We start from the raw sequence: 26,576 nt of genomic DNA, 5'->3' as shown, positions 1-26,576 counted from the left end.
TGCCCTTGGGAAAAATAGGTTTCGTTTGTTAGTCCTTTGAATGCCCAGGTAATACTACAGCAATAAGAACAGCTGTGTTGTGGAGCCATTGCCAAATAAAATGGGTGTTACAAGTGGTTATTCAGGATATAATAAATGCCCTATAGGAGAAACAGGTCTCGTTTGTTAGGCCCTTGGATGCCCAGATAGTAAACTACAATGAGAAACAAACTAGGTATTGTAGAGTCAATGCCAAAGACAACGGAAGCTTTATTCAAGACTATTGGAGATATAGTCTATAGGCCTCCATACTCTAAACAGGGCAATGGTAAAGCTTGGGTGAAGGACGTTACAGGTTTAATGCACTTTGTTCTTTCAAGCTCCCTCAAGCAGACAGCTGGGCGGGCAGCACTCCAATGGGTTCAAGTCGCAGCTCTCCTCCCTTGTGACCTTGAACACTACTGTTGCCACCAAACAAAGCAAAACAAGAGAGAGAAGCAAACCAAGTTGGTGAAATAACTAGCTGTGAAATCATAGCACAGGAAGAGGAAGTGTGAATAGCGTAGTGCTGACAGCCATAATGGTAAAATTTTCCGCTCATGGCCACAGTGGCAAATTTTCCTCGAGCTTCCCTGGAAAAAAAAAAAAAAAAAAAAAAAGCATTTTCCCTTCCACGGTCCGCCTGACTAACGTGCACTGTTCACACATTCCATCGATTTGCTGGGTGAAGCTGACTACAGACAGTACATTCTAGTGATTCTACAGTCTGCCCTGCACCTCACGTCACCAGTCAGCTCACCACCCGGTCCACTGAAGGGGCATGGTGACGCATTGATCTACTTCGTCCCATTCTAAACGGGGCCACATCGGGAACATGCTCGGTCATTGATGTACTGAGGGTGTGGTGTTGCTGCAAATGCCGTGTGCAAAGTGTGTGATGAGGCATTACATCAATATTACGTGTTAAGTGAATTACAGGCCGAGAACATCTTTTGCAAGTGTGCTACATGAATGACTGAGTGTTCATTTTATCTTCGGAAGAAAAAAATAGTGCCTGCTTGTGTATATTGCACGGCGGGAGTGCGGCCATAATGGTGGGCGTGAGGATGGGTGTATGGTGGCCCCGGCAAGGTGCCCCGGGTACTCAATCACCTTTATGGGCCATTACTGCCGCCGCCTCCTTTCACCTGGGGTAGGAGCAGCAATGTGGAGTATTTTAGATTGCTTCCTTTGATTTACTGACCCACAGAGCGGCGCTTGCCTGGTGGGGGCGGGGATGAAGGAGAGGGGAAGACAAGTGAGCTTACTTAGTTGGTGCCACGTGCAAGGCAGCCAAGCACACCCACACTGCTACAAGGCAGCTAGCTGACTCGCGGCGGCTTGTGGAGCGTAGGTAGCAATTTCATGAGTGAGATGAGTGATCAACAAAGTCGCGGCTGGAACACAACAAAACGCTCATGCACTGGTGAGACACAAAGGCGGCGCGTCTCCGCGGCTGGTGATGTGGACGAGGCGTGGGTACCTTGAAGTGCATGAGGGAGGTGACGGGGAGGGGCAGGTGGAGGGCAGCGCGGGAGGCCGCCTGCCGCAGGGTGGAGTCTGACACCGAACGGGACATGCCGCGCCCACCCACGGCCGAGCTCGGCGACAGGGACTCGGCGTCGGGAGCGCGGGGCCGGAGCGGCGGCAGCTGGTCGTCCGCCTCGGCCGTCACGCCGGCGCCCTCACCAGGCACGGACCCGGACCGCACGAGGGGCGAAGGTCCGTGCGGCAGCGTGGGCGTGTGGGCGGCCATAGGGGTGGCGGGGGTGGAGCTGGCCTGCTGGTGGGTGGGGTGGTAGTGCCAGGAGCCCCCCATGCAGTAGGCGCGGACGGGCGGGGGGCCCAACACGGGGGCGGGTGCCGGGGAGCGCCGGCCACCCACCATCATCACCGGGGAGGGGGCCGCCGCCCCATGCGGCTGGCCTGCAGGGCGGGAGGGGCAGGGTTAAGGGGGGATGTGGGGCCGCGGCAAAGCCCCGCGGCGCCCAATGCTCACGCCACAGCACGCCAGGCCGCGAGCCACAGCGAGAGAGAGCGTCGTTCACCTTTTGTGGAGGTGTTGGCAACTTTTTACCATTTTCTGACGGGAAATGGCGAGCGAGAGGCGAAGGCAGTTTTTCTAAACGACGGGAAATAAACATCAAAGAAAGTTTTCTCGTTGAGCTACACGCACGCAACAAAAGGTTAGTAAAGCATCATGGAGAGTACCGATGAGCACGCAGCTGTCCCGGTGGCCGGGCTGCAACCCTGCCGCTGTGCGACGCAGCATCGTCTCAGGAGGACAGGATGCAGATAGCGGCCTCGACGGACACAAGACAGGGGGCGGGGCGGGTAAGCGGGGCGCGGCTGAGGGGCGACAAAGGGTGGTGCGGGGCTCGGGGCCTGGTAGACGTGGGAGGAGGGTACACAAGTTGGGGGTAGCGGAGCAACACACGCGGGCTTACCTTGTGTCCCTTGTGTCTGCCGCACGCCTGGGGCCGCAGCAGCACGCCCAGGTCCATCGGAGAGGGGAAGGCGGGCACGACGGGCGCGAAAACGTGGTGCACCATTTGGCAGATGACGCACATGGTGGCGGCTGGTGGGGCTGCTGCTGCTGCTGCTAGTGCTTTCCTCCACACAGGCGAGGCGGAGCGGGAAGACCTCCACGGTTACAGATATTTGGGCTCCGCGAGTATCTCTTTTCCTCTCCACCGTCTCTCAAATACGTTTTCCTTCCTTGCCTTGGCCACGTCTCGAGGGACGTCTGCCTTTCCCAAATCTTCAATCTTGAAGCACAGACACGCGAGCCATATACATAAACACTCCCCAGACTGGTGAATAGACAAAGTTCCTTCTGCCAATCAGTCCAAGTTATCCGTGTTTTAGTATCCTTATCCTCCTGGTAATCCTTTTGAATAGCTCTTCGGGGCGGACGTGAGGGCTGGGTTTAATATTTTGCTGGCGCGTCTGACACTTTCATTACTTTCTCCTGAGTAACACAAGACTCGTTAAGGAAGAAGGGGAGCACGAGGGACGCAGTGAGGCAGGGAAAATGAGGGGAGCGCGGGGAAGTGATGCACGGAAAGTGCGGAGAGGAAAGGGGAAGGAGAGGAGACATGATGCATGGGAAGTGAGGTCATAAGAAAGGGGAAGGAGAAGCAGGAGGGTAAGGTGATGCAAGGAGAATAGAGGAAATAACAAAGGAAGGAGGGGGAAGAGACACGACGCATGTTAAGTATGGAGGGAAAAAAATAAAAAAGGAGGAAGGAAAATGAGAACAGAAAATTTCACAAGATGATGATAGCCACGAAATATTTTACACAAGGTTCGTCGTATGAGAGAGAGAGAGAGAGAGAGAGAGAGAGAGAGAGGAGGAGGAGGAGGATGGTGGTTTATATAATATAGTGCGTAACCTCTCCTCCCCACCTCCCTTTGGATCCACCCTCCTCCTCCTCTGCCCACTCTCTCCTCCACCCTCGCTCACATCATTTCCTCTCCCCGTGTCTCTCCCTCCCTTCCGTGTCCTTTTTTTTATTTGCTCATCAAATGTTCGACCTCAACGAGACATATACGAGGAGAGAAAATCTTAAACAAGACATTATTTCACACACACACACACACACACACACACACACACACACGACGACCATGAATTAGAAAATAAAAAAAAGTTACGGTTCAAGTGTGGCCTTCCCAGCAAAACATCCCAACAAAAAATATATACGGTTGAAGCTGATTTACATAATTACGATCATATGCACTAGCTTGCCCTTCTCTCTCTCTCTCTCTCTCTCTCTCTCTCTCTCTCTCTCTCTCTCTCTCTCTTCCTCTATTTATCTCCATCTATCCTCCATTCCTATTTTCTTTACCTCTTCATTCTTTATTTTTACGTGTAAGTCTCCCTACGTCATCCCCTCCTCCTCCTCCACCACAATGTTATTCTTCTCAACCCCTTTACCATTCACCCTAGCCCAACCAAGTACAGCGACACACACACACACACACGGAATAATCGGCGTAATGACTGAGTGACGTAAGGAAGGGCGAAGGAGTGACTCATACGACCGCAACGACGTCCAGCAAATGAGGAAAGACAGCCGTGAAGACCAAGAAGAATGAGGAAATGTATAGACCAACACGCCAAGGACGGGCGGAAACAAACAAGACACAGGAAAATGGATCAACACGCAGAACAAGGACGGGAGGTAGAACGTGAAGTACAGAGAAGATAAGGAGGAAGTAGTAATAGAATGAGAGGAAGGTGAACAAAAAAGAAAACATTAACAGTATACAAGACATAGGAAAATGAACCCACACTTAAGAACAAGGACAACAACGTAAAGTACAAAGAAGATAAAGAGAAGGAAAATGAGTGACAGGAGGAAGTTGAACACAAAAGAAAACATCAACAGCATACAAGACATAGGAAAATGGACCCACACTTAAGAACAAGGACAACAACGTAAAGTACAAAGAAAATAAGAAGATAGAAAATGAGTGACAGGAGGAAGTCGAACAAAAAAGAAGCACTGATAACAGGCAAGACGATGAAAGGTTAGAAAATATGCGGATTAAATACGATGATAACATACGAACCTAAGAACGTAAGGAGATTGCAAGAGGCCAATAGGCTTTACAAGGAGGCTCCTGTAAAAATTAACCCCACCTACTCTCACCACCCATGAATTAATCTAAGCTCTTCCTGAACGTATCTATCGTATTAACACAACATGAAGAAGGTGATGAATATGGAAAGAAAAGGCCGGCAAATTTAAAGGTAAAATAATATAAATGGATCAAATCAAATACACAAAGGAAAAAAAGTTAGATAATTGCCCCCCCCCAAAAAAAAAAAAATTCAATAATAAACAAATGAAAGGATGGAAGAATTGCATCAAAACCTCAATGAATTCCTACTCATCCGCAGGAATGTGCTGCGTCAGCGTGGTGTTAGTACAAACGACCCCCCTGCCCCTCTCCTCCTCCTCTTATATCAATTCCCCCACCCCCCTTCCTCTTCTTCCTCCTCCTCCTCCTCTTCCTGCCAAACACACAAATCTAGACAAGCCATGCCTCCTGCCACGTGACTGTCCTCTTCCTCTTCCTCCTCCTCCTCATTACTTTACTTCTCTCTTTCATGTCTTCCCCAACTCTTCATTCCTATCTGGCACTCTCATCCACACACACACACACACACACACACACACACATGTACGCCTCAGAAATAAGGACCAGAGATGACGTGGTGGTGAAACATTGCAAACAAAAAATGAAAAAAAAGCAGTCAAATGGCGCATGACTTAATAAGGGAGGATATGGGGAGGAATGGAGAGGAGGGTATGGGAGGGTATGGGAGGAAAGGGAAAGGGGGAGGAGGTCTGTCTGTCTCGGTATATGGGTAGTGATGGGAGCAAAAAAGGAGAGAGAGATGGCTGTTGGAGGGAATGGAGTGGAGGGAATGGGAGAAAAAATGATGAAGGCAGGAGACATAAGAGAGGTAGAGCTTTGTATGGGAAGAGAAGGGGAAGAAGAGAAGAGAGGAAAGGAAGAGGGGAGAAGAGGGGAGAAGAGGGAAAGAGGAGAGGAGGAAACATGAGAAAAAGGCAAATGGTAGAACAGAGAAGGGGAGAGCAAGGGAGAGAGGGGGGAAATAAATATACAAAAAAGGGGGGTTTGAGGGGGGAGGGGAGGAAAAGGGAGAGGCGTAGGGAGGTCACGAAACCCCTCCCCCCGTCCTTGGGTGTGTGTGTGTGTGTGTGTGTGTGTGAACCACGGCCAAATAAGGAAAGGCGTTCACGTCCATTGCGCTAAATGAACCATGTAGCATACTCTCTCTCTCTCTCTCAGTAAATGAAACGCATCTCTTATCACTAATAATCTTATCTCTCCTTTGATAATTGAATCTTCCTGCTTACTACTACTACTGCTACTATTACTACTACTGCTATTACTACCACTTCTACTACTGCTACTACTACTATAAAAGGAAGGGGGGGTGGGGTGGAAAGTATGTCAGATGTATATAAATATTGGTTCATTTTTAATCCACTTTCATCGCGTTACATGATTTCTATTTTTTTTTTTTTTTTACTCCACGTGTTGGCGGACGAAAATAAAACAAGGAGGGGAGTTTGAGTCTCTCTCTCTCTCTCTCTCTCTCTCTCTCTCTCTCTCAATCACATGGGAAGTGCTGCCGTGTGCGTGTGTGTATGTGTGTGTGTGTGTGTGTGTGTGTGTAAAATATTCTGATTTTTTTTTATGTACACACCAGTTCCTCCACAGAGAGAGAGAGAGAGAGAGAGAGAGAGAGAGAGAGAGAGAGAGAGAGAGAGAGAGAGTTGGCCTGCCTCAAGACATTCTCCTTCCATCTCATTCCCTTCTCATCAACCCCTAACCTGCCTCACACTGATGGAGAGAGAGAGAGAGAGAGAGAGAGAGAGAGAGAGAGAAGGGTGAGAGGAGTGATATATGACATAATGAGGCTACGCCGAGGAGATAAGAAGTGTGAAAAATGATATAATTGATAAAAATAGTGTGAAGGAAAAATGGGAGATGTGATGAAAGTCTCTCTCTCTCTCTCTCTCTCTCTCTCTCTCTCTCTCTCTCTCTCTCTCTCTCTCATTAGGAATCCTGTTAGTACCTCCATTCCCTGAGGTGTTGATTGCGAGGAGGAGGAAGATTCTGGGTATATAACGTGACTAGAAGGGAGAGGAAATACAGTTTATTCCGGTCCAAATACATTAACCTCTCTCTCTCTCTCTCTCTCTCTCTCTCTCTCTCTCTCTCTCTCTCTCTCTCTCTCGCCATATTAGTTGGGTGAGTCACCAGGTAAATCACGTAAATATTTTGTTAATTCGCTTTATCACCTGAGCGAAAGGAGGACGATGATGATGACGTGGAGGAGTAGGAGGTGAAGGAGAGGGAAGAGGAGGAGGAGAAGGAGGAGGAAGAGGAGGTGAGATTGAACATGATGAAGAAGCTGTAAAGGATGAAGTTGCAATATAGGAGGCAAAGAAGGAACAAGAGGAATAGAAGAAGAGGAGGAAGGAGGAGGAGGAAGGAGAAGGAAGAGGAAACTACAAGTTGGAGAAGCTGTGAAGATGAAGTTAGCGTATGAGGAAGAGGAGGAGGAGGAGGAGGAAGAAAGGCAATATAGAGAAGTGCGGTCTGAGGTAAGTGCGGTTACAGTCTGATTCATCCCAAGACAATGCGAATCTCTCTCTCTCTCTCTCTCTCTCTCTCTCTCTCTCCATTCGATTCTTTACACTCCCTCATTTTGCCGCCTTTCATTTTTTTTTTCAATACCCTCTTCGCCTCCTCCTCCTCTTTCTCCTTCATCTCTTCTCCTCCTCCTCCTCCTCTTCTTCCTCTTTCCCGCAGACGGTTGCGGTAACGGTGTCATACGGTGAGTCAACAGGAACGAGAGAGAGAGAGAGAGAGAGAGAGAGAGAGAGAGAGAGAGAGAGAGAGAGACTACACTTTAATTTCCTGTGTGTCCTTCACGGGAAAGATATTATTTAAGGTTTTAGTTTTTTCTCTCGATATTTTTCCCCCTTTGTGTTACTTTCCCTTTAGTCAAGAAAAAATAACTAAAATGTTCGTGTAAAACTGTATAAAAATTGACTTTAAACATTTTTCTTACATTAAATTACGCTTTTCTGTATGACTGATGCTCTCTCTCTCTCTCTCTCTCTCTCTCTCTCTCTCTCTCTCTCTGCGACAGATGGGTGAAATGTAAGACGCACGGAAGCAGCTGGTGAGGAGGAGGAGGAGGAGAGGAAGATGAGGAAGAAGAGGGGGAGAAGGAGGAGGAGGGAGGTGTGCCCATTCGCTAATCTCTTTTTCTTCCCCTCATTATTCTCTCTCTCTCTCTCTCTCTCTCTCTCTCTCTCTCTCTCTCTCTCTCTCTCTCTTCAAGAACGGAGGAAAACAAGAAACATAAATACGAGTACAGCACGTGGCCGGAGAGGGAGGGAGGGAGGGAAGAGGGGAGGAGGCAAGGAGAGAGGGAGGAAAAGACTGGAGAATTGGAGGGAAAAAAGGGGGAAAAATGAGAGTATGGAGGAGAATGGATAAGATGGAGGGAAGGAGTGTGGGGAGAATGAGGGAGGCAAGGAAGGGAGAGAAATGAGGAGATTAGTATGGAGGGAGGGAAGGAAGGATATATGAGGGAGACAAAAGGGGAAATAAGGGAAGAAAGAAGAGGAAGGAACGAGATGTAAGAGGAGAAAAGGGGATATTTGAAGGAAAAGAGGTTGTGAAGAGATATAAATAAGGGATAAGAGGAAATCAGAGAGGAAGAAAAAGAGGAGAAAGAGAAGATGTAACATACGTAGGAGAAAATAAAAAAAAGTTAAAAGGTGAAAGGAGAGGAAAACGGAGGGAGGAAAGGAAGTGATATCGAGAGAGAGGAAGGCTGGAGGAAAGAGAAGGAGGGAAGAGAGGAAAGCGAGGAAAGGCAAGTATGGACAGCTAATAACTGGAAGAGCCACCAACCATCCGCATCCTCCTCCTCCTCCTCCTCTGATGGCTCCCCTCATGTGTTGTAACGGAGATAATTAAGGTAATGGAGGACACACCTGGGAGGAAAGAGGAGGAGGAGGAGGAGGGGGAGGATGTGGTGGGGGAGGTAGTAGACATGACAGCAAACGGAAGGAAGGAGAGAGGCTGGAAGGGAGGGAGGAGGAGGGAGGGAGGGAGGGAAGAGATGATAGGAAAGATGAAGAGAAAAACGTGTATGAGAGAAAAGAATGTTGCATAATAATAATAATAATAATAATAATAATAATAAGTAACAAAAGACGAGCACTAACACAATAACAACAACGTGACTGAATGAAGATGAGGAATAAGATAAATAGAAAGAGGAGGAGGAGGAATAAGAGAAGAAAGAGGAGAAGGAAAAAAAATATGATAAGATGGTGAGGATAAGAAGAGAATGTAGGAAAAGAAAAAGAGAAGGACGTTGAGGAGGAGAGAGGTAGCATGACAAGGTTGAAAATAAGAAAATAAAGTAGGAAGATGAAAAAAAAAAGAGGAGAGAGAAGGCAGAGAAGATATGATGAAGGTGAAGAACATGAGGCTGTCTGTCACCTGCTGTCACTTTCGCTCCTCCATCAACGTTCAGGTGACACATACACATCAAAAGGAGGAGGAGGAGGAGAAATGAGTGAGTGGGATGAGACACGAAAGGGTAGGAAAATAGAATAAGAAATAAAAAATGAAAAATAAGATGAAGGAAAGGGGGTTGATGAAGGTAGGAGAGGAGGAGGAGGAGAAAGAGGAAAAGAGGAAAATGAGAAGAAAAAGGAAGAGAAAATGGATAATAACAGCAAACAGGGAGACGAGAAACAAAAACAAGGGAGATAATAGGGCAAACAAGAGGAGGAGGAGGAGGAGGAGGAGGAGGAAAGCCAATATTATGAGACAAACAAACGACAAAGGTAACACAAGAAGTAATTACGCTCTTAATGAAGTTAGTGTGTGTGTGTGTGTGTGTGTGTGTGTGTGTGTGTGTGATGACGCAATGCTCTTACTGTTACAATCATGATCAAACAAAATTATACACCGGAGGAGGAGGAGGAGGAGGAATAAGAGGAGAAGGAGAAGAAGGAACTTGATACAGGCCTTATATATTGTGTTGAGAGAGAGAGAGAGAGAGAGAGAGAGAGAGAGAGAGAGAGAGAAATGAGGCCGATACCCGTACACATGATTCACCTTCACCTCTCTCTCTCTCTCTCTCTCTCTCTCTCTCTCTCTCTCTCTCTCCTAATACGTGTCTGCGGAGGGAGATTAAGAAGGAAGGAGGAGGCGATACACTCTTAACCTCAGGTCGATACTGCCTCCACCTGCAGTAATTTGGAAGAGGAGGAGGAGGAGGAGGAGGAGGAGGAGGAGAAAGTAAAGGAAATGATGAGTAAGAGAAGACTATGTGGGTGGGCGAGATGACACATGGAGGTGGAAGAGGAAGAGGAGGAGGAGGAAGAGGACGAAGAGGAGGAATAAGGATAGCGAAAGGGTAAGAGAAGAGTGTGGGTGGAAAAGATGACATGAAGAGGAAAGAGGAGGAGGAGGACAGGTGTGTGTGAGGGGGGGGAGGGCGTGACATATCAAGGTGACAGCCAAAGAGTGTGACTGCATACACACACACACTCACACACACACACACACACACACACCACCCCCACCTCAGCTATCACTAACACCACCACCACCAACTCCACTTCAGTCTCCTCCTCCTCCTCCTCCTCCTCCTCCTCCTCCTCCACCTCCTCCATGACTCACTCCTTCAACGGTTTACGCCACTGCCCACCTCTCTCTCTCTCTCTCTCTCTCTCTCTCATTTGGGGGAAGGTAAATAAACCAAACGAGGAGAAAATCAACAAAATCGCTTGAATTCTTACGACCATTGGGAAAAAAAGAAGGAAGGGAGGAAGGAAGGAAGGAAGGTGAAGACGGATTAAAGGAAAGAAGGAAGGAAGGAAGGAAGGGAGGAAGGAAGGTGAAGACGGATTAAAGGAAAGAAGGAAGGAAGGAAGGTGAAGACGGATTAAAGGAAAGAAGGAAGGAAGGAAGGGAGGAAGGAAGGTGAAGACGGATAAAGGAAAGAAGGATAGAAGGAAGGAAGGATAAAGAGAAGGATACGACGGCAAGAAGGAAAGAAAGAGTAATAAACGTATGAAGAAAGAAGGAAATAATGGAGGGAAGGAGGGCGGGTATTAGAAATTAAAGGAAGGAAGGAAGGAAATGGCACGAAGAAGGAAGGAAGGAAATGGCACGAAGAAGGAAGGAAAGAGCAATGGGAAAATGAGAAAAGAATGAACGTTTCCATCTTTACAAATATTAGTAGGAAGGCAGGAAAGAGGAACTTAAGGAAGGACATGTTTAAAGGATAAAAAGGAGGAAGGAAGAAAGAAAATATACGAAAACAAGGAAAATGAGCAGGAAAACCCAATGATTTGAAACTACAGGTATATAACAACAAAAAAAGGAAGGAAGGAGGGATGGATGAAAGTAGAGAGAAGGAAGGTGAAACAGCAGGTGGGCACGCGGGCAGGTGTGAAGAAAGGTAATAATAAAGAAACTGAGAAATAAAGAAAGGATAATACAAAGGTGAAAGAGAAGGTAAAGATGAAAGAAACTAAGAAAAGAAGGAAGACTATAAAAAGAAAGTGATAGGGAAGATGATGAAGACACTGATAAGGAAAGGAAGGGTAGAATATTAATGAAACGGAAATGGGGAATAAGCTAAAGAGGATGATGAAACTAAGAAATAAAGGAAGAAACAATGAAGGAAAAGAAGAATAAAAATAAACTGAGATAAGCAAGACATTAAAGGAGAAAGTGAAAATGAAAGGCAAAACGTGAGGAATAAAAAAAGGATTAGAAAAAAGTTAAAAAAATAAAGTACAGAAAAGACTCTTGAGGACTTTAAGAGAGTAAAACAAAGATCCCGAGAAGTTTATTAGTGTGAGAACTTTGCCAGAAGGAGAGAGAGAGAGAGAGAGAGAGAGAGAGAGGAATTTCACGACGAGGGAAATGAATGAGATTAAAAATAAGATAAAATAGCAAGTTGAATGAAGGACACGTAAAAAAACAAACAAATAAAGGCAGAGGGAGGGAGAGGAAGAGAGAGAGAGGGGAAGGGGAAAGGGAGAGGCAAGGCTGGTGTCACATCCGCTCCTCCTCCTCCTCCTCTTCCACAATGACGTTCACCCTTCCCCTCGCTTCCCCTTGTCATTCCCAGCCTTCCTCTCTTTCCTTCTTTCCGTTCACACAAATTCGTTTTTTCAACCTTCCACTTTTCCTTAATTCACAGTTTTTCTCCTTTACTTCCTTGTGTACGGTAACTCTCCTCTTTCTTCTTCTTCCTTGTGTACCTCTCCTCTTTCTTCTTCTCCTCCTCCTTCTCTTCCTTCTTCTTCTTCTTCTTCTCCTCCTCCTCCTCTTGAGTAACGATGCTTATAAACAAGTGACAATCATGTACTTGTTTGCAATCTCGTTCGTTTAGTGTGTGTGTGTGTGTGTGTGTGGGAGTGGCAGCCTATACACGCACTTGCGGTTACGAAATCTTGAGAGAGAGAGAGAGAGAGAGAGAGAGAGAGAGAGAGAGAGATTATTCCCCTTTTCCCATACATCATTCCCCATTCCTTCATCCCCTTTCTTATCACTTATTTGTAAACACACATAATACATTCCCCCTTTTCCTCCCATTCCTCCATCCTTACCTCCCCTTCTTTACCTTCATCACAATCCTACTTTTCTTCTAATTTCTCTCTTATTCCGCCGTCCTCCTCCTCCTTTCGAACCCTCTCCTTCCTTTACTCCTTTCTCCTTCATCTCCCTTAAATATCAAACTTTTACTCCTCATTCCTTCCTTATTTTCTCCTCCATTTCTCTCTCCTTCATCTCACTTTTCACCGTCATCTCACGCAACATCCAACTCTTTCTCCTCCTCCTCGCAATTAAACACACTCAATGTCTTGTATTGCGAATCTTTTTCAAGTGGAAGAATAACGAAGCCTTGACCTAAATGCCTTGACTGCAGTGACCACTGTGTAATGCTCTCTCTCTCTCTCTCTTGAAATGAAGGGTAGGTATATAAGTTAGAAGTGACTCATTTGACGTCATGCGCTGCTCTCTCTCTCTCTCTCTCTCTCTCTCTCTGACTCACTCTACCATCCTTCCTTCCTTCTTTTACTCCTACGTATTTTCTCTCTTTTCTTTGTATCCTGCAGAGTAAAACGCTCTCTCTCTCTCTCTCTCTCTCTCTCTCTCTCCCCTTAAGTAGGGGTAAGATCAGGATGTCTCCATTGAGGTAACATTCCCTATCACTCCACTTCTCTCCCTCCTTCTCTTACTCCACCTTATCATTATCATTCCACTTCACTCCCTCTCATCCTCACTCATTGCCCCTCTTCTTCCCCTCCTCACCCTCCATCTACTCCCACTATTATTATTATTACCGCATTCCACGTCTGTACCCAAGCATTCCACTACTGTACCCTGATATTCATTTCTTCAAGTCATTCCACATTCATATTCATTCCACTCTATTGTGTTATCTCATTCTTCTTTGTCGTATCCTATTTCCTTTGTGTTTTCTTTCTAACAATTTTCATCTCTCCACTTACATTCCACTCCCGTCCCCCTCATTCCTCTTATTTATCTCGTTTCTTTCATCATATTTCAACTTCTCCTGATTTTTCTTAACACTCAATTTCTCCTGGTATTTCTTCATCTCTTTGTCATACCTCAAGCACTTCTCTCTCTCTCTCTCTCTTCTTCTTCTTCATTCCATTTTCTTTATTCGGTTTAACCCTCCACTTCTGCTATTCCTTCGTTTATCATTTATCAAACACTCCACTTCTTCCCCTTTCATTACCATCCCTTCTTCCATCATTCTTCTTGTCCTTCTTTCTTTTTCCTCATTCCCCATTTCATTTCAGTTATTGCTCCTTCTTTCTTGTTGTTTTTTTTATTATTTCGTTTCAACTTCATTCTCTTCACATTTTCCTATTATTTCCTTTACTCCACTTTCTTTTTCTTCCTCTCCTTATCCTTCCTAATCCTTTTCCCTCCTTCTCCAACCTTCTACTTGCCCTCAATCCTTCTACTCCACCTCATCTTGTCCTCCTTCCAGTCTTCTCCTCCTCCTCCTCGCTTGCACTATAAGACTTCTTTTTCTCCTCATCCTTGTTCGTTCTCCTTTTCGCCTCCTTTTGCTGTTCATTTCGCTCCCTTCCTCCTCTTTCAGCAATTCTCCTTTTCCTCCTACTTGTAAGACTTCTTCGCACTCTCTCTCTCTCTCTCTCTCTCTCTCTCTCTCTCGTTGCAAATACTACCTGCAGTCTCCTCCTCCTCCTTCTTTCATCCTCTTCCTCCTGTGATCACCTCCTTTACTGAAGCTTATCCCCCTTTTATCTCTCTCTCTTTCACGTCATCTCCACTTCACAGCATCCAATGATTATCTCCTCCTCCTCCGCATCTTACACTCGAGGACAAGAGTTAATGGCCCCGCCCCGACCCGTCTGTACCCCTTTCTCCCCGCCCCATCATCACCCCCCTTTCCTTCCCTCCAGGCAACGCCCCATCATTCCCTCCCCCCTCCCCATTCCTCCTCCCTCCACTCTTATCTGTTCTTCAATTCTCCTCCTCCTAACTTTTCACTATTCTTTACCTCTACCCCATCCCTTTTCCTCCCCTTTCTTCCTCCTCCCCAAGTAACACCCCATCATTCCCTCTCCTCCACCCTTTCTCTTCCTCCCTTCACTCTTACCTGTTCTTCACTTCTCCTCCTCCCAACTTTGCACTATGCTTTACCCTTTTCCCCATTCCCATTCCTCCCCTTCCTTGTCCTTCTCCTCAAGCGTTGCCTAATCCCTCTTCCCACTCCTGTTCCTCCCCACATTCCTGCTTCTCACGTAGGATTCGTCTTTATCTCTTCTTTTCCTTCCTTTCTTTTCCCATTTTTCTTCTTCCTCTTCTATTTTCTGAACTGCTTTTTCACCATTCTTGTTTCTAACTTTGGAATATTTTTTTTACCTTTTCTTTCTTCCCTTCCTCCTCCTCCATTATTTCCTTCACTTCATCACCATTACTACACCTGGTCGATTTCAACTCTATCTCTTCTTATCCCTTACTCCTCCTCCTTCTCATCCTCGTCTTCTCCTTTCTTCTTTTTCATCTCCTTCCTACTGTTCCTCTTTCTTTAAGGTATTCTTTAATTATTCACTTCATCCCCAACCTTCTCTTTCCTCACTTCCCCAGGCCTGTGAAAGAAGCATGAAGGGACATTCTCTCTCTCTCTCTCTCTCTCTCTCTCTCTCTCTCTCTCTCTCTCTCTCTCTCTCTCTCTCTCTCATGATGTGGTGTGCATGCTAGGCTTTCATTTCATTCCTCCGCCAACCGGTTTTGAGAGAGAGAGAGAGAGAGAGAGAGAGAGAGAGAGAGAGAGAGAGAGAGAGAGAGAGAGAGAGAGAGAGTACACACTGCATTCACACTCCTTCCTGGCTATGTACACCAGTCTTTTCTAACGTACACAAGGGAATCGTGATGTTTGTGTGCGTGTACGTGTGTGTGTGTGTGTGTGTGTGTGTGTGTGTGTGTGTGTATACGTGCTGTGCGGAGGGTCGGTTGTGTATGTAAAACGTGTGCGAGGGTTTAAATGTGTGTGTGTGTGTGTGTGTGTGTGTGTGTGTGTGTGTGTGTGTGTGTGTCATTTATCTTCCTGGCTTCTATTTTATTTCTGCTTTTTCGCTTTCTCTTTCCCTCTCTTTTTATTCTTTATTTATTTTTCTTTCCCTTCCTTCTTTTTCATCACGTTCTCTTTTTATTCGGTTTCCTCAGAGTTTCTCCAAGCATGAGGAGGAGGAGGAGGAAGGGATGAAGGACAGGAGCGGTAAGCAAACTGGATGAAGACAGGAAGGAAGGAAAAGGTATTAGGGAAGCAGGTGGAGGAGGAGGAGGACGAGGAGATGGAGAAGGACGAGAAGGAGGAGGAGGAGGAGGAGGAGAGGGAATGAAGAACAGTAGGGTAAGTAAACGGGATGAATGGAGGAAAGAAGGAAAGGGCAAGAAGACAAACATCAGAAGGTGAGATTGAAGGAATGCAAGGAAGGAAAAGGAGGGAAGGAGAAATGTCAATAAAGAAAGGAATTACTGAAAGATATATGTAAAGGAAAATGAGGAGGATAATGAACTGAAGGGAGGAGGGAAGAAAGGAAGGGAGTGAAGTAAGAAAGTAGGGAGAAAGCGATACGAAAGGGAACGAAGGAAGAAAAGAGAAAAGTCGAAAGCGGACAGGAATGAAAAGAAAAAAAAGTCGCCATGACCCCACAGCACACACACACACACACACACACACACACACACACAAAGAAAAAGAAGAAGAGGAGAAAGAAAGAAGAGAAAGTATTGAAAGAGAAAGAAAGAGAAGAGAAAGCAAGCAAGACAAAAAGAAATCAAACAAAAAAGAAATGAATCTGAACAAAAAAACACTACATCTCTCTCTCTCTCTCTCTCTCTCTCTCTCTCTCTCTCTCTCTCTCTCTCTCTCTCTCTCTCTCTCTCGAGGACACAGACGAAGCACTCCCGACACGGCCACGTCAGCACTTCTCCTTCCGCAGAGAGAGGAGGAGGAGGAGGAGGAGGAGGAGGAGGAGGAGGAGTGACAATAATGGGAAAAAAGGAGATAGAAGGAAAGAACGTTAAAGGGAAGGGATGGAAAGAGAAAAAAGGAGGAGGAAGAAGAGGAGATAGTGACGGACAAAAAGGGCGGGGAAGATTAAAAAAAAGATAGAGGAAGGAAAGAGGAAGGCGGGGAGGGAAGAGATATAGAAGTGATGGTGGTGGTGGTGATGGTGGTGGTGGTGGTGATGATGAGGAAAGTTAGTGGTGGTGGTGGTTGTGGTGGTGGTGGTGAAGCCAAACATGATCTTTTGGAGTTGGCGAGGAGGAGGAGGAGGAGGAGGAGGAGGAGGAGGTGAAAGGCTGTGCATGTATCGGGGGGTAGGAGAGGAAGGGGGAGGAAAGGGAGGTGGGGGAGGGTTTGGGGGAGAGAGATTTATTTGTCTGTAAAGGCATATAAGGGAGCTCTCTCTCTCTCTCTCTCTCTCTCTCTCTCTCTCTCTCTCTCAGGTATTTTTAGGAAAAGTTATGGTGGGGTTCCTTCCCTTAACTTCTCTATTTTTTTCTTTCCTCCTCCTCCTCCTCTTCCTCTTCTTCATACCTGCACATGACTCACCTTCCCTTCTCTCTCACTCACCGAACATTACCTTGCAACACACACACACACACACCAAACGCGCACACACACATTGATAACACTGGCCCATCCCAAGGTGTAATCATTTACCTGTTCCCTTATCTCTGTGCGTGTTTGTGTTTTTGTGAGGAGATAGAGAGCGAGATAGGCTGTTTGGGTCTGGGTGCATCCCATCTGTTTTGATCGTCCATTGTTTTTTATTTTTATTTTTCAGAGAGAATAAAAAGAATGTGGTTTTGTCATTGTTGTATTCGAGGTTGTAGTTGACTAGAGTTACAAATTCGATTCATTTCTGGTATTTGTTTATTTGAATTTTGAAAGAGAATATAAAAAGGTGGTTCTGTCATAGTTGTATTTGAGGTTGTAGTTGACTAGTTACAAATTCGATTCATTTCTGGTATTTGTTTATTTGAATTTTGAAAGAGAATATGAATAATGTGGTTTTGCCATCTTTGTATTTGAGGTTGTAGTCGACTAGAGTTACAAATTCGATTCACTTCTGGTATTTGTTTATTTGTATTTTGAAAGAGAATATTAAAAGGTGGTTTTGTCACAGTTATTTTTAAGGCAGTAGTTGCCTATCCGGTCTTAGTGTGAAAAAAAAGATATGCTTCACCTCCTCATGCATATTATATTTCCTATTCATGATTTGATTTTGAAAGGAGAGAAGAAAAAGCTGTTTCTATCATTCGTAGTTTTGAGGTTGTGGTTGCCTATCCGGTCTTGGTATGAAAACAGACATGCTTCACCTCTTATGCATTGTTTTTTTTCCTATTTGTGGTTATATTTAAAGTAAGAAAAAGCTATGTTGCATTAATCTTTTTTTTTTAGGTGCAAAGAGAAATAAAGAAAAAGCAATCTACTTAATTTCTCTATATTACCCATTTCTCTATTCACAATCTTATTTGAAAGCAGAAAAGAAGAGCTTGTTCTATCACACTTCTCACTGTCCAAGCTCTAGTAACCTGACTTAAGCGCAGACAAGATCCACAGATACTATTATACAAAGACTCAAGCTTGTACGAAGCACCTCAGCGCAATATATACTTAGGGAACCAGTTTTATGGTATGTTATTGTTCTTATTGCAGGATCGAGACACCTGTTGCATTAGTATCAAAACACCTATGTAATTAAACCGATGCTCCTTTTATGTTTTATTCTTATAGTACTTTTGTGGGATCAGAATCTCTTGAGTCTATCATTATCCAGTGTGTGTGTGTGTGTGTGTGTGTGTGTGTGTGTGTGTGTGTGTGTTTCGTACCCTGATTGCGGAGTTCGTTTCTGTGTTTTTCTCTTTCCTAAGTTTGTGTTCCATCATAAGTCTTGGTGTATATGTGTGTCACGTGGAGCTCCGTGTGTGTGTGTGTGTGTCTGTGTGTGTGTGTGTGTGTGTGTGTGTGTGTGTGTGTGTGTGTGTGTGTGTGTGTGTGTGTGTGTCTGTGTGTGTTTACTGATGCTTATCGACAAAAAAAGTTAAGGAATGTGGGAGGGATGGAGGAAGGAAAAAAAACACGACAAAAAAAAAAATAGGCAAAAAAATAGAGGTAAAGAATGGAGGGAAAAAAACAAATAAAGGGAGAATAATGAGAGATACTGGAGAAAGAAAGAAAAGAAGTACAAGAGGGAAGCATGACAACGAAAGAAAGAAGAAGAAAAGAATAAAAGAGAAAATAAGAGAACCAGGAAGAGGAGGGAGAAGTAATGGAGGGAGGGAAGGGAAAGAGGGAGAGAAGAATGCAAGAGAGAACCAGGAAGAGGAGAGAGAGAAGTAATGGAGGTAATGAAGGGAGGGAAGGGAGGAGGGAGAGAAGAATGAGAGAACCAGGAAGAGGAGAGAGAAATAATGGAGAGAGGGAAGGGAGGAGGGAGAGAAGAATGAGAGAACCAGGAAGAGGAGAGAGAAATAATGGAGAGAGGGAAGGGAGGAGGGAGAGAAAATGAACGAGAGAACAAGGAAGGGAAGGTGAGAGAGAAGTAATATAGATAATGGAGGGAGGAGAGGGAGGAGGCAGGTGGACAGACATGTGGAAGTGGAGGTGGAGGTGGTCACGTGGGAAATGGGTGGAGGTGATGGTGGTGTACGGAAGTGGTGTTGAAGGCACGTTATTTTAACCTTTAATAGGCTTCAGTGGTGGTGCTCTCTCTCTCTCTCTCTCTCTCTCTCTCTCTCTCTCTGTGTGTGTGTGTGTGTTAAGCAAATTGTCTGTTGGTTATTTAATTTTCTTTCTCATTCCATCAACTTACAATATGTCTCCTCCTCCTCCTCCTCCCTTCTTCTTTTTATCCTCCTCCTCCTCCTCTTCCGCCTTTCTATTCCTCCGACCTCATCTCCACAACATCTTTTCTCTGATTTTTCTTTCTCTTTCTCCTCCTCCTCCTCCCCCAAGACCTAGCATCAGCAATGATCTTAAAGAGAAAGAACGTCTGCGCGGGCCTTAGCAATTAGAGAGAGAGAGAGAGAGAGAGAGAGAGAGAGAGAGAGAGAACAATAAACTTCAATTTGCAAGAGCCCAAAGACTGTGATTTCTCTCTCTCTCTCTCTCTCTCTCTCTCTCTCTCTCTCTCTCTCTCTCTGGAAAACCTGATACAACCCAACGAACTCTTCCACTAACACAATAACGTTCCTGGAAGTATAGATTTTTCTGGAACGGGCGTGGAAAGCCTTGAACCTTTACCCCTCAACACCCCCCAAAAAACACCTCGAAATATCCCTAAAATATCCTAAATTATCCCTAGAACATGTGAAATCCCGAACCTTTTTTTTATCCCCGAACACCCCAGAAAGGTTTTATATCCCCCTCAAGACATGTTAAAAATACCCCGAAGGATCTATATAACACGAAAAATCTTGTACCTCTCTCCTCTTCCTGATATTGTTATTTTCTCTCTTTTTCTTTTCTTCATCTTGCTTCCTTCCTGTACTTCTTTTCTTTTGTTCTTTTCATTATCACTCTTTTTTTTTCCCTTTTTTGCCTCTGTTTTTTCCTCTTCCTTTCCGTTCTTTATCAACACCCACAATATACGTTCGAAACATCCCCGAAAATATCTTGAAAATACAAGAATCAACCATAGAAAACGTAGAATCTTGAATCGTTTCCCTTAACACTCCCAATATGTCTTCAAAATATCCCCCAAAACACCTAAAAGTACCCTAAATTACCCCTCAGTCATACACAACACAAAATTTAGGACATTTTTTTCTCTAGAGGGTTCAAAATCTCACCCAATCACATTATAATTCCCCGTTTTTTCCCTTTCTCCCTAGCATCCCCTTTCAGATCTCAAAACATCCATAAATACCTAGAAATACCCTGAATTATCCCTGGAACACTTCAAATAGCCTAGTAAAACTTATAAATACCGACAGAATTCCTTTAAGACTCCGGAGCGCCTACAGATACACTCTTTGTTACATCAACGAATTCCATGAAAATCTCCCCCTCCTTCTCCTCCTCCTCTTCCTTCTCCACAAAAGCCTGGATCGCCGCCAACACTTGCTTCTTCCTCCTCTTCCTCCTCCATGTTTCCCCCTCCTCTACTTCCCATCCTCCCTTCCTCCTCCATCTTAGCCTAACGCCACTGGAGGAAAATCTCATTCACTCTTCACCCCCTCTCTCTCTCTCTCTTAGCCTAACGCCACGGGAGGGCAGAAAATATATATAATCTTCCACAGGCCTTCCTCCCTATTTTTATCTGGCAATTTATTTAGTGTTATTAGCTACTATTTTACTCTTTATCGACAATCCGCTTCGTTTTATCACCCTCCCCTGTTATTTTTTTATTTATTAATTACACAACTTTTCCTCCGTTTACGAGTATAAGAAAGAAACTCCTAAAACTATGACGCATTTACAGCCCGAACTCGAGTATTTTTTTGTTGTTGTTTGTTTTTACTTGTATCTTTCTGGCCTGGGCCTGAAGGTCTCTGGATTTCCCCCGTGGGTTACTAGCCTTTGTTGGTGCCCGACCGCCTCCAATGGGGGCGAGATACCATTCCCCAAATGATAACCGGTACCCATTCACTGCTGGGGGGACTGTGTCAGGTGTTCGGAGGCTGCCCAGGCGTCTACACTCCTCCAGGAATAGAACCCGGGATTTCTCGACTGTGAGCCGAACGTGCTGACCATTGCAGTGTGTGTGTGTGTGTGTGTGTGTGTGTGTGTGTGTGTGTGTGTGTGTAAATAAGTAAACACCAAACATCACACAAACATTTCCCTGTGTGTGTGTGTGTGTGTGTGTGTGTGTGTGTGTGTGTGTCCCCGGGCCACGGCACGCCCAAGCCTTGGACCTGTTCAGGTTGACCAGCTCTGTACGGGTGGGTCAGGGGAGATGGGGGGAAGGGGAGGAAAGGGGGAGCTAAGTCACAGGGCAGGATGGGTGGGGGTGGAGGGGAGGGGGCTGAAAGGTGATGGGGTGGGCAGTATTGGGTTGGGGGTGGGTTTTAGGGGGAGGACTCGGTTACAGGGGAGGAGTTTCGGAGGTGGGCTGGGGTGGGAAATGGGTGGGCGGGTGTGTGGGTAGGTGGGCGGAGGTCTTGTCTTTTTCTGTAGAGCTGTGTGGGGTGAATGGGAAGAGTGGATGAGTGATGGAGGTGGGTGGATGTGGTGGGTGGTGGGTGAGTGAAGGAGGTGCGTGGGTGTGCTGCGGTGGGAGAGGGTGTCTGTCTTTTTGGTGGTGGGTGGCTATGGGCGGTGTGAGGTCAGGTAAGGGATGCGAAAGTGTGGGAATGTAGGGAGAGGCGAGGGTGGACGGACCACTGGGCGGAGGGGTGGCCGGGCTTGCAAGGACATGACTGGAGGGTGGACGGTAGAGGCAGGTTGAAGGGGCAGCTGGACAGGTGAAAAGGTAGACAGGTTAGTTACGTAAGGAGTGAGGTACCGGTATATGAAAAATTAAAAGGCTAAATGCAAATGAGAAAGGTAGGCAACGTAGATAGGCGTACAGGTAGGTTACGAAGGAAGAGGTAGATGTGAAATTTGGAGTTAAAATACAAATAATAAAGGCTGATAAGGATACCAGGTGAATAGATAGGCAGATACAGGTAAGTTAAACAGGTAGAAGTAGATGTAGAGTTTGAAGTTAAAATAAAAATAATAAAAGGTAGAAAGCAACAGCAGGTGATTAGATGAGGTTGATGTAGCATGAAGTGAAGAAATACAAATAATAAAAGAAGACACAGAGACCAGGTAGAACGGTAGGTAAGAGGTATGCAGGGAGGAATGCAGCTAAGTAAGTAGGCAGGTAGTGAGGTGTACATGTCCAGTTGACGCAAAAAAAAAAAAAAGTTGGATAAGCTAGTGGGGGTACGCACGTATAGGTAGACAGGTAAGGTAGGTAGATGGGTAGGTAGGTAATCAGGTAGGCAGGTAGCAAGGTATGTATGTAGTGCGAAGTTATAAGATTTCGTACATCCACCCCCCCCAAAAAAAAAAAAAAATCCTGCCTCAGTACATCAATAAAAAAAATAAAAAAACGGTCTTCACCACGCGCCATTTACACTGACCATCGCTCATTCTCCCTGGCATTCGTTCATTCTCTACTCCGCCGTTCACAAAATGGCCGATACTCTGTGGGGCAACGGTGTGGTGCGGGCCGAACGAAGAAAAACTAAACTGGTGAGTGTACAAGGTCCGCAGACTCAGACGCTTTTGGCTCCCACGGTAACTATTTCCAAAGGCCACGAAGTTGATTAGTCAGGTTCTCATGAGTTTTTCCTCACATTCATGGTGCAGAAGCCTTGTCAAACTATCACTAGGCTCATAAAAGTACCCATGGAAATGCCCACAACCTCTACGAAAGCCTTATCAAATGTGTGTTAAGTCCCAAAATTCTCAGATACACAATATTTTCCAAAGGCCACAAATGAGGTTAGTCGGGTTCTCATGCGCGTTCTTTTCACGTTCATGGTCCAGAAGTCTACTCAAAATATCACTAGGCTCTTACAAGTACCCACGGAAATGCCCACAAGCTCTACGAAAACCACAGCAAATTTAGGCGTGTCCCTGATATTTTTGTGACTATGGGCCTTTAAATGTGCAGATAAAAGTGTTATAAGTACAGGCCATTTACTATTGCAACAACGCATAACTGAGGTTCATTAACTTCGTGCGATATTAAAAAGCTAATATTCACACTGCCAACGAGTTTTTGTACTTTAATTAAACCCGGCCATCCATTAGGCGAGATAAAACGTAATTAACCTTTCCCCCGTAACACACCTGTGACGCCATGATTTTAGTTTGCTGCAGAAAGGTAGAAAGACAAAAACAATGATGATGAAAGCCCCAAGGCTGCATATGAAGTGAGTTGTTCATTTTTCATCACGGTAATTATGTACGTACCGTGTGTGTGTGTGTGTGTGTGTGTGTGTGTGTGTGTGTGTGTGTGTGTGTGTGTGTGTGTGCGCGTGTGTGTGTTCGTCATAAAACATTTGAGTACAAAAAAAAAGTATACATATGGTAAATAAAGTAGGAAAGAACGGATCAAAGAATACATGGAACACAAAAAATAAAAACATGTGTGATAAAAGGAGAAAAAATCAAACACCAAACAAGGAAAAACACGAATAGAGAAGAAATAATAAGAGCAGAAAAAGAACGCTAGAAAAAAAAGAAGCGTAACAAGAGACTTTCTATATCACATAAAAGGAACGAAAGAAACTCAATGCCGGACAAGACCCAACAGAGAAGCAGACAGGCAGACAGACAGAGACGAATAGGTGACTGTGGGTAACGTACTGAGATGGGCAGGGAGGAAAGTTGAAGGATGGGTCGGGGTAAGGAAAGGGAAGGAAAGGTGAGATAAGACGGAAAAGGAGGGTAAGGTAGGGTAAGGTATGGTAAAAGAGGGAAAAGGAGGGAAGGTAAGGTAAGAAGGAAAAAGAAAAGAAAGGAAAGGGAAGGGAAGATAACAAGGTACTAAAAGAGGGTAAGGTAAGGTAATGTATGTTAAGAGGAAAAAGGAGGGTATGGTAAGGTAAGAAGAAGAGAAGGAAAGGTAAGATAAGAAGGAAACGGAGGGTAAGATAAGGCAAAGTAAGATACGGTAATGTGCAGAGGGAAAAGGAGGGGGTATGGTAAGGTAAGGTAAAAAGGAAAAGACAAGGGAAGGGAAGGGAAGATAAGAAGGAAAAGGAGGGTAAGGTAAAGTAAGGTAAGGTAATGTATGTTAAGAGGAAAAAGGAGGGTAGGGTAACTTTTAAGGTAAGGTAAGGTAAGAAGGAAAAGGCAAGGAAAGGGAAGGGAAGATAAGAAGGAAAAGGAGGGTAAGGTAAAGTAAGGTAAGGTAATGTATGTTAAGAGGGAAAAGGAGGGGGTATGGTAAGGTAAGGTAAAAAGGAAAAGACAAGGGAAGGGAAGGGAAGATAAGGAAAAGGAGGGCAAGGTAAAGTAAGACAGTACGGTAATATATGGTAAGAGGGAGAACGACTGACTTTATTACCTCATATTCTATACTATTATCAAGACCCTCATACCACTAACCTCAAAAGAACCTACACTTATATACCCTAATCCATACTGACACCTATAATCTGTAGTCTTAACCCGATAACCACATACTATTACCATTACCAACTCACTAATACTCCTACATCACAGAAAACTATGCTTCGATACTCCGATTCATACTAAAACCTATATTTTGTACCAAGTTCATTAATCCTACCTCACACATCTGTAACTCTAACATATACATTACCAATACCCTCATGCTCTTAACCTCAAATAAACTAAATTAAAAATGCAATCTATAACCTCACACTCTTGCCTCTTCAACCCTCCTACCTTACACCCTAACCAATACTAATACCACCACACCGAACAGTCTAACCTACTTACATCCTAGTTTATTTCCTACCCTCACACACCCCTATAATTATCATCCTCACCCATAGATATACACCATCTAGTCCATATATACAACCACACACCCATACATCACGCACACCTCCATCTGCACCCCACAGCACCCCTACCTCCCCACCTTATATCTACACCTCCACCGAATCTCTCTCAAAGGGAGGGTAGGTAGCGAGGCACGACTGACCACCACCACCATCACCACCACCTCACAACCTGCCCACCGACTCCACGACCTACATTTTCCAGTCCAGCGAGATGACGAAGGGGAGGAGGAGGAGGAGGAGGAGTCTACAATTGAGAAAATGGAGGAAAAGTTAAAAGGATAGAATGTAGGAGGGAAAAAGAGGGGGGGTGATTTTTTTGTGGAGGAGGAGGAGGAGGAGCAGGAGGTGGTTATCAAGCTTCCCCTCCTTCCTCCCCGATACCACCACAATCACGTTCCTTTTTTTTTTTTTTCTACAGTAAATAATGTAACTTTCACCAGAAAATGCGTTACACACACACACACACACACACACACCAGATCTGCCCTTTTTTTTCTTTCATTGTAATTTTCCTTCTAGTTAAATTGAATTCGGTAGGAGGAGGAGGAGGAGGAGGTGGACAGAATCGAGGGAAAAGGAAATATTATTAGAATATAGAGTGGAGGAAACGAACCGGTTCAGAGAGAGAGAGAGAGAGAGAGAGAGAGAGAGAGAGAGAGAGAGAGAGAGAGAGAGAGAGGGAATAAAATGAGGCAGGCGCCTGTGAACTGTTAAATTATTTAACAAAGGCGAGGAGGAGGAGGAGACGGAGGAATTAAGTTAACCACGTTTCCAAGGTGACTGACGAGAGAGAGAGAGAGAGAGAGAGAGAGAGAGAGAGAGAGAGAGAGAGAGAGGAGGAAAACAAAAAAATCCACCACGACCATTCCCTTGTTGAGTCAATCCACCAATCACATCACGGCCTCCCTCACGTCCTCTTTTCCTATTGGTTCCCAGCTCCTCTGACGTCATTCACACACACACACACACACACACACACGTACGTCACTTCTTTCACGCTTTCGCTATGAGATTAAATACATATGAAATGGGGGAACAAATGTGATCGCCTTAAAAAAACTGCCAGATTAAAATAAAAAAAAATCGTAGAAACCCAAATTCACATAAAAAAGTTATAAATTCAATGTATTTAAAAAGAAACGAAAATGGAACTCGTGGAAACTAAGCTTGGAAAATGAGAAGAGAGAAAACGAGGAGGGAGGGAGAGACGGGAGGGATGGAGGAAACCGGAGGAAACAGGTTGAGCGTGAGGGATGGGAAGAAAGGTGGAGAGAATGGAGGGAAATAAGGAGTGGAAGATTGGAAGGAAGAGAAAGGGGGAGGGAATGGAAGAATGGGAGAGTTGGACTAGATAATAATGGAAGGGAGGAAGGCGAACATTAAGTGTGGAGGAGGAGGAAGGAAGTGAATGGAAGAAAGGAGGGAAGTAGGCAATGGAGGATGATGGAAAGGAGGTTACCGAGAGAGAGAGAGAGAGAGAGAGAGAGAGAGAGAGAGAGAGACCGTAGGCAAGACAAAACACTTTTCTTAACAATGAACTGAAAGACAACAATGAAAATGGTGAAATTCGACGAAAACTAAAATCACGAGACAATACAAAAGAGAGAACACAACAAACACAAGGGACGCAATACAGACAACACAAAACAACGTAACTACACAACATACGACGCAATACAGCCCAGTGCAACAATGAAGTAGTGATACTGGAAATGAATATGTATGAGTCACGCTGTACATGTATCTCAATGGTTGGGATTTACCATCAACACAGCCACCACCATCAAAGGAGCATTGAAACGAGGAAAATATAAATAACCAAATTAACTAATCAACCAACACTCATTTGCAGCATAATTAGGAAGAAGAATAAAGGAACAATAGAGGAAATGAAGAAATTAATG

At 44.9% G+C, this 26,576-nt stretch overlaps 1 protein-coding gene across 16 annotated transcripts in view; it reads right to left on the bottom strand.

Moving 5' to 3' along the window:
• The window catches only part of LOC127003266 (microtubule-associated serine/threonine-protein kinase 3-like), a 196,103-nt gene that overhangs the window by 28,781 nt on the left and 140,746 nt on the right, over positions 1 to 26,576 (bottom strand). For 2 of the 16 annotated variants that reach the window (XM_050869700.1, XM_050869707.1), the window contains exon 2: positions 1,502 to 1,944. The exons of 12 other annotated variants lie outside the window; for them this stretch is intronic. In XM_050869700.1, coding sequence (XP_050725657.1) covers positions 1,502 to 1,909 — 408 coding nt within the window. In that variant the 5' untranslated portion in view covers positions 1,910 to 1,944. Of the gene's footprint in view, positions 1 to 1,501; positions 1,945 to 2,465; positions 2,990 to 26,576 lie in introns of all 16 variants that reach the window. 2 more of the 16 variants (XM_050869704.1, XM_050869703.1) reach the window with 1 other exon arrangement.

Source organism: Eriocheir sinensis, chromosome 25 (assembly GCF_024679095.1).
Source record: "Eriocheir sinensis breed Jianghai 21 chromosome 25, ASM2467909v1, whole genome shotgun sequence".
NCBI classification, from domain to species: domain Eukaryota; kingdom Metazoa; phylum Arthropoda; class Malacostraca; order Decapoda; family Varunidae; genus Eriocheir; species Eriocheir sinensis.
This window is presented reverse-complemented; position numbering and strand designations above follow the sequence as displayed.